Genomic DNA, 13,583 nt, shown 5'->3' on the forward strand with positions numbered 1-13,583 from the left:
GAGCAGGCAATCCCTATTATTTTGTCAGATGAGAATTTGCTGTCAAAATTTTTAAAGGAGTGTAAACATTATTAGCACCATCAGCTCTTTGCTGGCTACTACCACTGATTAGTTTACAAGTTCATGCTAAGTAAAATAAAGAGGTTACATAGTACCTGAGTTTAAGAAATTAAACCCTGCTAAAATTTCAGTTGCTTCAGTGTACAGCAGCCCTTGCTTTTGCTTCCTTTGGTAATGGAACAAGTCTGAACAAACACTTTGGCCAAAGAACTTTCCATCTTAAATAAGAATGGAGTTTTCCTAACTTCAGAGCAATGCTTGGAAGGATATACCTGTGATTGCTTTACTTGGCACAGTGAAATATTCTCCTTTTATTCTACTTTGTGTTGTTCAGTGTGTATAGATTCTTCTGCTCTTTTTTCTTCTTTTCTTTTTTTTTTTCTTCCCCCCCCCCCCAGTACTATCAGTATACCTTTTCTGGTACTTTATGTATTTAGGAATATAAAGCTGGACAAGTATTTTAAAGGAGTAATGTTAAGAGCCATGAAAAATTATGTTAATTTACATACTGGTCTCAGAAGCAGGGAATTGATAAAGCTGTCCAGCAGAATACTGTGCTAGGAAGCATTGGAAACATCTCTCCATTCACCCTATAATTGCTATGATAAACATAGAGACAATAACCTTAATTGTCTCTGATTGGATCAATTTTCACTATCAAAAGTCATATCTTCTGCTCAAATATTCATTAATTGTGGCACATTTTCCCATGGTTTATGCATCTAAAATGATAGTTTCTTCTGAATTTCTAATAATAATAATGAAATATTTGCAATTGTGATGTTTTTATTCTTCCATTATTTTATATCATGATTATTAGATGAGAGAGACAAATGTTGCCCTTCCGTTGTCAGACCTTGTGATTTATACCAAATCTGAGAAGTTTGTGAGCTTTGAGCATTCCCTTGCTAATCAGAATTGCTATGAAAATAATTCAATTGGAGAACTTCGAGCACAAAAATTGGTAAAATATTCAGGTAATTTCTTTTGATTCAATCAGATAAAATAACAATGTTGCTTGAGTTCACCTCTTAGGCATATGAAACACATATTGTCCAATTCTATTTGGTTGTTTTGATGACATTTAGAAATATCTTAGCATTTGCACTGCATTTTTATATTTCAGTTGGTTTTGTGAACAAATTGAAATACAGCTTTGTTTTAATTTCATGTAGTTTTATAAGAACAAATATTAACATAGTATACAAAATATATAAACACTTTTTGATTCATTGTTTTCTGCATCAAATAATTTAGAAGTTACAGTCAATACTTGAAAATATGTGGAATAGATGTCACCCACCCTCATGTATGGTCTGTATTCCTCACTGGACATGCAGTACCCCTGGCTTTGATGGTAACTGCAGATAAGAGAATTTGCATTGATGGAATGAATAAAACCCTTAGGGGGAAGTTTGCTTCATTGGACTAGATCTTTCATACCAGCCAAGTTGGATTATTCAAAACTCATTCTGTTTTGGAGCATCTCCATTTGGTGCTGCCAATACAGTGAAGCCTCTGCTTTTTTAACTCCAGCTGTCTGCCAACAGCCTTAAGATAGTGTTGAGAGCAGAGATCACTGACCACAGGTATGAAGTCTGCCACAGGGCCATTCATTCAGGTCCAGCCCAGCTGCCATCCATTTGTGGAGATGGTTCAATAGTTCATTAGTGAATGGTGCTGAACAGAATCAAAACAAATAGGCTTTTGCCAGCTATCCATAGTCAGAGTCCTCTCTGGTCCCTCTAGCAATCTAGTGAACATAAAAGTCGTTTTATTGGGGTGGGGGAGGGAAGGGTGACAGGAGGGTGGAAAGGATCAGAGTGATGGTCGTGGAAATGTAAAGCTTTCTGTTTAGTTACTAAACAGGAGTAGTGTAGGTAGAAATAATCTGAAGTTTTCTATATCTTTAGTTTATGTCTTTGTGGGAGGGAACACTGCTAGGAGGAAGAAAATCAGCTCAAATAATTAACATCTTCTGAAGATTATAAAGGAATCAATTAAGTGTCTTTTAAAAATGTGCTCTTCACTGGTTTTGAGCTTTGTCAGTCATTTTTATTCAAACCTCAAAAAAGCATTTTTCCTACTAAACTATTAAAGAATGAGTGGTCTCTTTGATCAATTTCCTGGTTTGTGTCTTTTAATTTTCCATAAGAACACAGTGGGCTTTATTATAAAAATCATATTTACCTTAACAAAGAGGTGAAGAAAGAGAATATTTCCGTGAAGGAATGATTCTTGGTTATTGACCTTTAACAAAAATCTGCACTATACGCAGAAGTCAGATCCAAATATACACAAAATATTAAAGTTTTAAAATAGGATTTTAGCATTTTCATGAGTGCCCCATATACTAACATTATTATGCATTAAAATGTCGTAAAATAGAAATACATTTCATGATATAATAATTCTGTGAAAATAAATAAATATTCCTGGGTCAATATAGTATATTATTAATTACTATTAATATTATTAATATTATTACTATTATTATTCAAATAGGTTCTTTATATTAACAAGGTTTTTCTTACCAAGATCTTATTTTATTTTTCAGCTAAAGAGTTTGTTGGACATACTTCAAGATTCATTACAAGAATCTACCCCAAAGGAACAAGAACTAACTCTTCAAATTATAATCCTCAAGAGTTCTGGAATGTGGGGTGTCAAATGGGTATGTACATTTGCAGAGACTGTTGCATTCCAGGCTTTGCAGAGACTACATAGATGCAAGAGTTTTTCCTTCCTATAGTATTTTTTTGCTGTTATATAAGTTACATATTTTCCCTCAGTGGTATCACTTTCATTTTGTGTTATCTAAACTTCTCTGAGAGTCTACATATCCTAGTAATGTTTCATCCTGGAATCCAGGAATACTAGTATATAATAACTAAGAGGAATATTATTTTCATCTACTTACTTTTGTAATTGATTAATATTAGGCCCTAACTAATTATAAATATTGGGATTTGTTAAATACTTGTATCTTTAAGCTACCATCATTTTTTTCTATTGGATAATAAGAAAAACACTAGCTGGAACAACACAACATTTTAAAGCTTTGAACCTTATTTTGGGTTGCTCCTAGCCATAAGACTTAACAAAGCATGATTTTATCTCATGAAACAGTGTAACAAAAGCACATACATAAACAACTTTCAACAGCCACAACAGAATTTTCTTTTTCTTTATATATTATCTCTTTTTTTATTAATAATTAAAGATATTTATCTGTGTGTGTCTGTAAGGAAAGTCTAAATGATAATTTATATTTTACTGCCTGTCTTGGCTGAAATTATCATGTTAACTATGTTATCTTAGGTTCTGAGGTAAAAGTAAGCGTGCTATGCATTAAGCAGTGTACTGCCAAAAAAATAAAACAACCCACCCAAAACCCCCCAAAACAAACAAAACCCAAACCCCTTGCAATATACCTTTCAAGAATATGAAAATAGATTACATTCTTTTGCATGCTGTAATTAAATTTCATATTCTCAGTGTATATTTGTTAGCTGTGGCTAAGGTAGAAATAGAGCACATTTATAAGAGAAAATGGGAATGGGAGCTTCTTATTCTTTTTTTATTCTTTGTATCCTTTTTTCACTTTTTTATTTTTTATTTTTAAATCTTTTTCAACTGACATCTAGCACTATAGCTACTTTGTAGTAAGCAAGGGAATAGAAGCAGCTGCCTTTTTAGCTAGAGGTGGGAGCTGTTAGAATGCAATTGCATTTGATTTTTCCTAAGCTTGCCTTGTGGCACTGAATTAGAAGAGGCAATGGAAAAATATAGATATGTGTGATTTAGGAATTTTTACACTGCAATGGAAGCCTAATATGAAGGCTCCGTAGGTTTTCAATGGTTTTGTGTGACTTGGAATATCACAGATGCAGGAGATGTGGACACAACAATTAGTATTTTTGCCCAAAATTCCCAGATTATATCTTTGCTACTGCAAAGAAGCACTTGAGTGCTCTTGGTCAGCAGAATACCAAGGTACAGCTAGGAGCTGCTGGGAGTTTCAAGTGACTGCACAGAGGCAACATTATGTTTAACATCTTAATTTCCAGTACAAAGCATATTAGTTCCCTGAGCAATGAAATAACAATAACTTCTGTTTCCCTTAATTTCAAGTTAGGTTTTAATTTGAAATCCTTAAAAATAAGCATGGCTTCTGTACTCAGCAGGCTTTAAAAAACCTCTCACCTGTTAGCACTTTCCCGTTTTTAACGGCTTTAGAGGCAGTCTTGTCTTCATCCTTTTGCTCTTTGGTTTAAAAGATTCTTAGTTACAGAATATTTTTCTACATCAGTCTGCTACACCTTCTTCAGCCTTAGGTAAAGTAGAGAGCAATACTTTTTTGCACCTACATATATATTCTGCATTTATTTCTGATTCTATACCAAGGCCACTTGAGGGAGACTGTGGGTTGAGCAGGGCAGTTTGCTGAAGGGTCCAAGTTTTGAGAGGTAAAGGTAGGGCCTCACCTTGTTGTATTCCAATACGCACATACAAAGATGGGCACGGATTTCATTTTGCCTGTAGGGCTCCTGGAGGTTATGTGCACCCTTGCTCCAGGCTTCCTTTTTCACTTGTTTCCTTTGCCAGCTCCCAAAGTACTTCTGTTTCAAGTTACCTTCTCAGATATTTTTTTTAAACAGTGTGCTATTTCCAATCAACCATCCACATACATATTTTCTATTGTTTAACCCTCTAATGTACCCCCAGCTACTCTCCAAGTTACAGAACTTGGAAGGAGCATCATGTCTCAGCTTTCACTGAGAGATTGCTGTTCCTACCCCTGTGGCCCTGACCACAATGGGTGGAGGATGTCCCCAGCCTAAATTTCTTACCATTTGCTGCCCCCACCCTGAGCTATGCCATGCTGTCAATGCCACATGTTGAGGTAATGTGGGAAACAAGGACTAGGGAGATTGTGTGAATTTGGCCACTCATTGCTGGCTCTTCCATGAAAGAACTGAGATTTACTCAGTCCCCCCATAATTCTCTCATTGTCACAAATTCTGCTTCTCATCCTGACTGTTGTATGGAGGTATAGTTTTACAACTACAGTAGGAGTAGAAAAATTACTAGTTAGTAGATTAGTTGTTTGTGTCTGCGTCATTATAAATGTTTATTTATAGTACGTACTTGGAATTGGGCTAGGCTGTTGCTGGAAGTATGTCACTGTTACCATACTATTTGAAATTGGTTTGATTATATTCTGTCCTTGTGGTTGATCCCCACTAAGCCTGATGTCATGCTGTTGCTGGATTATTTACCTGGGATGGTGCACTCTCTATGTACTATTTTCATTGCTATTAAAAACTAGCAAATTTGATTTATGCTTAGAGTAAGTGCTGGCCAGAGGTCCTAAATTTAAGATTGAATTATTTTCTCAGGCTTATCTGACTGCAGTTTACCAGTTCTCTTTCTAGCCGGTAAATTTCCACACTGATCTCTGTAAAGGGTATCCGTTTGTTAGATCTCAAACAAGACTGAAGTCTTTGAAAATAACTACTTTCACTGTTGACTCAGTCTACTTTATTGAAAATAATTCTAAACATTAGTGTACAAAGCATACGATGTTTGTTGTACGGGGGCTTTGGGCCCCTTCCTTGAAGAATTAAAAATATGCAGGAAGTGGTTAGATCTGCCCTCTTGGTCACATCATTTGCATCTTCATTTGCAGAAACATTTTTCTCATGGGAATAGTTGGATTATAAGCAAATCTCCACATACATTATTTCCAAACCATGTCAGAACTATTCTTGATTCCCTGATCTGTTTTAGATAACTGTTTGGCAGAAATATAACTGTGCTTCACAATGCACCTCCCAAAGCTCCACTCAGTGAATCTTCTGCTGATGTCCTTCCACTGATTTAACAAAGATTTTTTTAATTTTTGTGTCTGTCCTGTGACGGTATAGTCCACATACTCTCCCTGTGTCTCTGCCATTGTACTCTGCATCCCATGCACAGATGTAATCCCTCCAGATCCCTCTACCACTTTCCTAAAACTGTTCATGTGACTCTCAGGTTTCTCTTATGTCACCTATTCCCCCTCCTCAGCTCCTTCACCCTCCCCACACCTGCTAGCTTACCCTTCTCACTTACCTTTAAGTTTCTCTAACATCTGTAACTGTTCTGGCTGGGAAAATAAAATATATTAGGTTTTTTTCAAACCTACATATAATATTCCCTGTCAGTCCTCCGCATTATGTAAATGGTGAGAGTTCTGTTATTCCTTCACTTCCAAAGGCCCAAAACAGTGCTTTCTTCTGTACCTTGCCAGCAATTTTCTCTAAATTGATTGGAACATGGTAACTTGGAGCAGCCTGGCACTCAGTGAAAGCAGGATGAAATGGTCCAACAGGCCCAATATTTGTTGGTGCTGAGGAAGAGAATTACGTAATTGTATAAACCTAATTTCCAGAGGAAGGCAAGTTAAAAACCATAGTAAAAATTCAGGGTTTCCACAAAATCACTTTTGGATATCACTGTGCACTCAGTGTTCATTCTCTGAAAACTGAGACTCATAAGAACAGGATAGGTTTTATGAACAAAGAGGTCTTATGGAGAAAAATACTTTTCATAGTCTGGGAAAATTAGCATGCCTCCTGCATACAACTGCAGTGTGGCACTGGAAAGAGCTCGTTTGGCATACCCCTATCTCCTTTTTATTTAGTAAATAAAATGGAATGTAAAGATTTATGCGGGAAAGAAATTTCAGAACAGTTATTTACATAAACCGCTATCAGTTATATTATATTGACTGAGAAAAACAGAGCAAAAAAACCCCCAAAACAAACCAAAAGAAGACCTCAGTAAAAATAAAAGTGGAAAGACTTAAATGTCCTTTTGAATACATCCTTTGCATGCAGTAGCAAATATTATTCATGTATCAAAAGAACCTATGGGAATGACCAAAACATGTCTTAAGTTATATGAGAAAGCCATGGTATGGCAGGTACAGAATTTAGTTTTAGAAGAGGCTATGTAGAGCATATGTTTTCTGGAGCACTCATGAAAATTTATGTGCTACTCTGAAGATTCCGCTACGTGTATGATGGATTTTTTTCTTACCATAGGTTTTGTTTTGGCCTGCAACATCGAAATGCAGCTTGGAAACTTTGTGGCTAAATCCTGTGTGCAATAATATGATTTAAAAACGCATAAAAAGATGAGTGATAAAGAGCTCTTTAACTAGTTCTAAGTTAAACCTCTGAAGCTACCTAGGGAAAAGAAATCTGCTTTTTGAGATCTTGGTATGCCTCACCTGTGCAACTTAAAATGATCAAGTCTGACCTTGCTTGTGTTCAAAGTGAGTGAAAACTTAAAAGAGACTGACTTTGGAAAGCCTCATAAAGAAAAAGATGGCAGAGGATCATTAATTTACTTTTGAAATTTTGGTTGTATGTTTTCTGTAAAACTTTATTTTTCTTTCTTGCTGGATAAAAAACAAAACTGGAGACAACAGGACCGATTATTTTTTACCTAAATTAACCAATTATGTTTGATTATGGGAAGTTCAGATACTCTGATGATCTTACTGAACACTATACATTTTAGAATATGTGATGGAGTGTCAAATTTAGTAAAGAAATGTAATAAATAATTAAATTAAATTTAAGGGAAAACAAACTTAAAAGATGGTGGAATACTTCTTACAGTGTTAATTAGGTTTTCAGCATGGTAATTTTTACTCTTGGTTATTTTTACTGGATTTTTTTTTATCACAGCAGAAGTGTAAAGTAAGCATTTTCTATAACATGTTTTTTTCAACAGCTAATTTACTGTTAAACATCTGAAACAAACTGACAATATTCATTACATTATAGCTTTGAATTGTTATTGCTTGGATTTCTAGTGAAAATTGTGAAGTGACATGCTTTAATGTTTTTATTTTTATGTTCAAGTAGGTTATTAGAATACCTCCAAACTCTTTGTAGTATATGTTACTGCAGTTAAATACTGAGAACTGTTAAACTATCATTGTGATCCTTAAAACCATGCAGATGGCTTACCTCCAAATGCTGCCTATGTCATGGAAAAGACAGAAACATCACAGCATTTCTCTTTTGTTCATTCTGCATCTGAAAGCCTAATTGTTAGTCTCCAGTCATTGAACAGTTTCAGCTGTCTTTCCAAAACAGGCTCCATATTTTGTCCCAAACTAAAACACCTCTTCTGCTCAAAAGCAGGGGAAGTCTGACACGTCATACCCCTCATGGCCAGAACACACCCAGTCTGTTCCATACAGCTATCTTTCCAGTCTAGAGCTCATTCTTTCTTTGGGCTTGCTGTGGCCTTATCCCACAACTGACTCACGGAGAATGTGCTACAAGAAAGACAGGAAAGTTTTCCTACTAGCTTCCAAGGCAAGGAGTGCCCTGGAAGAATGCAACAAGAAGGCACAGGGAAGTATCTCTTGGGTGGCCACTTCCTCTTGTTGAGTTTTCAAGGACAGGACTAAACGTCATGGGTCAGCTGCAGAAGAGGTGTGGAATTAATACCTATATTATTACTGTCTTACTAATATTGTTTTAACAGTCCAAAAAATCATCTTTAGGAAGTTAAAACTAGGTCTTGCACAACTGACATGAATCTTACTAAATACTGTTGAATAATGTATTGTGGAAAGATAACACTAAGATGCCAAACAAAGAAATGTGTTTATTAATAGCCATGTAGGTGGACAAAAATCTACAGCTGTAATAAGCCACATATTCATCATGGTTTATGGAACCCAAAAAAAGCATTGCTTCACCTCTTACTCTTTGCTCCCATAAGTCCCTAGCCTAATGGGACTTTAGAATTCTAGACTCCAGGGGTATGATTAAATTCATACTTAAAGTAAGAACACATTTTTTGGTTATTTTGCCCCATAAACTTCACTGATTAGATCCTCACTAGCTGTAGTGGGGCAGCTAACTCATGTGTAGACATTTACAAGTTAGGTGGGACAATATCACTCTGATACATGAAGCTACCTAAATACGTTCGCCTTTCCTTTGGACTGGCTCCAAGGGCTGGGAGGTGTTTTGAATAAAGGTTTCATGCTTCTTTTGCAAGAACTTCTCTAACTGCCAGGTTTATGACAAAGCTCTTGGGCTACTCTGGAGCCAGCTTCTTTTTAGGCAGGTTTTTTTTGGTTGGTGTAATAGATACTGGAATTTCACTTAAAAGAAAAGAAACACAGAAATTTCATTTTATCATTAATTTTTCCAGCTGTCTTCATTAAATCCACAACTGCAGACAACTAATGGAATACTAAATAATTTATTTGAAATCTAGTCATATTTAAAAAAAGGCAGAAAAAACTGCAGGGACAAAATTGTCTCTGAACTCCTTGCTGACCTTGTTTTAAACCCTGTGTTAAAGACTCGTACTAAGGAAGGGGAAGCTGATAAAATACACACTTCTGCCAAGAAGCATGAGGCAAACTAATTATAAAGTGTTTTTTTTGAAAAGTATCTTTCAGAAGTGAAATAAGTGAAATCATAACCAAAAGATGCCCAGACTTACGCTGAAGTGTAACTTTCAGACGGATACATTAATGAAATAACAAAAATAAATTGAGATTTTAGATTTGATAGATTACCAGAAAGGCTTTAGGTACTTTTCCCAAGAGAACTCCTCAAGGGAGGATCCCTATATAAAACCAGTTGCAGATATATTTGGACAATGAATGACATTCAATCACCTAGTATCTTTTTTTCTGGTAGACCTACTTGTAATTAAGTAGGAACAATGTTAGCAATTATGACCATTATAATGACTGAATTCTTAACATTTCTGATGACAGTGTCTTTAGAACAACAGTATTGAATTGGCCCAAAGACAACCGGGACAGACTGACTGCACATACTGAGCATGATGTGTCAGTTGTGCATGTTACTCAGTTCTCACAGCTCTCTCTTACTACAGCAGAATACCTCATGTTGTACGTCATTCATAAATTAAGTTTCTGCAGAGTAAGAGCATCCATTTCAAAATGCATCAGTGATAAGAAAACCCCAAAATTATAATTAAGCTTAATAAAATCTGGAGTCTGAATAGCTAAAGACCATTTTGTTTGGTAAGGAGAAAAAAAAAATACATACAGTTTGACAAAATTTTTTGGTCAGAAAAAGAGACGAGAGACAGTTTGTAAGCCAAAATTTGAACTAGCCAGTTAAGTCTGCTGTGTGTTGTCAGGGAACCAATCACTCTATACTTTTTCTTTCTAGTAAACGTAAGTCTTTTTTCATAAAATTTGGGTGGGATCTCACCTATTCACTGGCTTGGCAAGAGGGCTAAAGCTTTTATAAAACTCACAAAGCCCAAGGCAAAGAGGATGCTGAGGACATCTAAGAGACTGACCTTGGACAGTATGTCCACAAGCCTGAACTAACAAGCACCCAGAGATGGCAGTGGGGATCAGCTTGACATAACAGGACAGGACCAGAACAGCATTAGTTCAGGCTCAGAACTGCCCAGGAGGCTCCTGTAATTTGGCAGAGAGTCTTAATTATGCTGGAAGTCTTTCTAGTTTCTCAGATCTGAATAGAAAAGGTATTTAAGAGCCACTTTGTTCCACCATTTTTCCTGGTTATGAGTTCTGACCACCTGGTGATAGAGCTGTTAAATGAATGCTTGCTTCCTGGTATATGTAACAGGTGACAATTCGTCATCATGTTACAGTTTATCCTTCCTTCAGATGTCTTTAGTTGGTTTCAGTGTAATCTGATGACTGAATAGCCTCCTCTTTCATCCATATTTTGAGTCATCTCATACTCAGTTAGCATGCCCTTTATTCAGGCTGCGAGTGATTTTTTTTTAAAAGCAACCTACATCCCTTTGAAAAAAGTAATGTGGACTACCCAGTCATGTAAGGATGTCTGAAAATGTTTCTGTAAATTTGGGCAGTGATGGATTGTCTGCAGGTGTGACCTGCATATGAGAAGAAAGGATAGATGGTCAATACCCAGCTAGGAGTGCTCATGTGGAATGAAAGCAGTGTCTTCAAGTCTAATAACATAGATCATGTCATAGACGATAAAATGTGCCAGATCATTAAGATATGGTCCTATTTTCATAGTATTTCCCAGCCTGTGTGAAATTCAATCCAAATTTTGGATATCTAAGGCACAGAAGATGCATTGCGTTCATTGTGAGTGGCCCATTTAAGAATATAGACAACTGGAAAGAGCTGAGAGGGTGGCAACAAGACTGATGAAAGAGTTGGAAGTGTGATTTATTATATCTCTTTAGACTCAAATGAAGTGAAGTAAATCATGGAGATGGGAACACTGGCACGGAGTGCTTTTTTGCATATGATATTTTTGGAGATTGCATAAAATCCAGACATTTTGAGATGGATTTTAAATGGCATAAAATACAATTAAGTAACTCATTTTAGGGAAAATTGGTGACAAATGTGTACTAATCCATTAAAATCTTTCCTTTTAAATGCAGAGAATATATTAAACCTTAGGGTTGTAATACAGCTAATAGAGCCAGGAAGGAAATGACAATTTAAAAGTCCCAATAGGTACATTAATTGAGAAGCAGTATCACAGACAAAATACATGCAGTTTTCCTCAACTGCCTTCAAACCATAGTCATTTAGAGATCTAAGAACCCCAATACTCACTTTGGTTTTCAAAAGCTTTTGCTTTCAATCTAAAAATCATTCATGTCTTGAATGGTCATGCTTATGGAAGGTGCTGTATTTGAATACTTAGATTGTGGTTAGTTCTGCAATGAGTTGTGGGACTGACTTCAGTTAACTGCTTGTGATATAGGGATGAAATATGACCTTTGTATTCCTCTGGGCATTTATGGATTGTTTCATCCTTTTGGAGCTAGGCTTTTTCCTAACTCACATTTGCTATATGAAGTTATTTATGTCTGGGGCCAACAGGGACAGCCATGGCAGCATTGGTACTTTGCAAGAGGACTTGAGTGTTAAATACTCTGATCTGAAGGAGATTTGGCCTCATGGTTCCAGAAAGGCTAAATCCATTTCAGATGCAGGAATCACACTGAGGAATTCCTTTTCTTACATTGTCCTTTAAGCCCATGTTTTGCTCTGCTGTTTTGATTTTGATGTCAATATTAAAAAGATTTTGGTGCTTAATGGAAGGACTGAGGAGAAAGTTTAACTTACATAGTGCTAAATTTCAGGTGTCTATACTTTTCCATGAAAACCATACGTTAAAATTATGTACTGTTCAGATGGTTTCATAGTAAACGTATCTGGGCTTCTTTCCAAAAGAAACCAGCAGTTTAAAGCTCTCCTTGTACATGCATTAAATTTCTACTGTTTCATAAAACAACAGTACAAAGCATGTTATTGGCAAGTTCTGTCCTTGAATTCAGCAAAACTAAAATGAAACATTGGATAGAAATTCAGTCTTCCTTGCAGAAAGATATTGCTAAGACCACACTGCTAGACAATGGAAAACATAGGTTTTAATTTATGAACTTTACCATTTCTCAAGAAGTGTAAGGGTTATAACTGCGTCTGATTAAAAAGAAAAACTGTGCATCGACAGTACACCATAAAGCATTCTCCTAGGAGGCCCCAGGCAGTTATGAACCTTGCAAACAGTTGTAGCAGAGGTATGCATCTCAGAGAATATAATACAAAATTTAACATTAATTTACCTTAATTGGGTTACAACTTGCAATACTGGGAAATCAGTAGGTAAATTAAAACTACTGTTCAGTGTGTTTTTAACTTATTCTAAGGTAAAAGTAAATTAGGTAAAAATATAGTATTGATGTTTGAAGATATCAACCAATAATAACATTGCCCTTCACTTGTGTTGCAAAAGTAATTTTCTTAATAAGATAAAATGTGAAGTATTCTCCTTTGCTTGTTTCTGTTGTTAAATCAGATTTTCCTGCTTAGTAGCCTATAAAGCTCAGCAAATTTAGCAACAGTCTCATTACGTACAATCATGTAATTAGTTTCATCACGTGGAAGCTGCTGTTTGAAGCTGTGACTGATTTGCTGTATCCAGTTACTCTTTCTAAAACACATATTCTGAAACTATGGCCTAGTAATTGCCTATGGACTGAGAGATCTTGGGGTATCTGTAGATCATGCCAGGACCTGGGCTTCAAGGGGCCTCAGGGTTGCAGTTTTGTAGCATTCATTGCACTGCTTGAGTCAATGTGTTAAAATACAACAAGGGTCATATAACACCATGTTTCGGTCTGTTTCTGGGTGATTTGCTGAGTCATAAAAACCAATTTGTGAACCACTTGCAAAACTATACCAAGAGTATACTTACCCTCTTTCAAAAAGGCAGTGATGTGCAATGGGCAATATGAACATTCTGAAGTTTAGTTTCTGTTGTCAAAGGTAAAATAAGCTTAAAGTTCCTTTGCATACTGACACAGAATCTATGCCTGCATCTACATTAACATTTCGTTCAAATCAGGAGTGCATGTTGTGTTTTGGTGGTGGTATTTTTTTCTTGGTTTGGGTGATTTTTAGGCAAGTTTCCCAATTGTTCCTACTTACTGCA

At 36.0% G+C, this 13,583-nt stretch overlaps 1 protein-coding gene across 1 annotated transcript in view; it reads left to right on the forward strand.

Moving 5' to 3' along the window:
• Positions 1-13,583, forward strand: part of PLCZ1 (phospholipase C zeta 1) — a 48,308-nt gene that overhangs the window by 24,874 nt on the left and 9,851 nt on the right. The window contains exons 8-9 of the mRNA XM_005440820.2: positions 881-1,037; positions 2,618-2,734. Of these exons, the coding sequence (XP_005440877.1) occupies positions 881-1,037; positions 2,618-2,734 (274 nt within the window). The remainder of the gene's footprint in view (positions 1-880; positions 1,038-2,617; positions 2,735-13,583) is intronic.

This window comes from Falco cherrug, chromosome 5, assembly GCF_023634085.1.
Source record: "Falco cherrug isolate bFalChe1 chromosome 5, bFalChe1.pri, whole genome shotgun sequence".
Lineage (NCBI taxonomy): Eukaryota > Metazoa > Chordata > Aves > Falconiformes > Falconidae > Falco > Falco cherrug.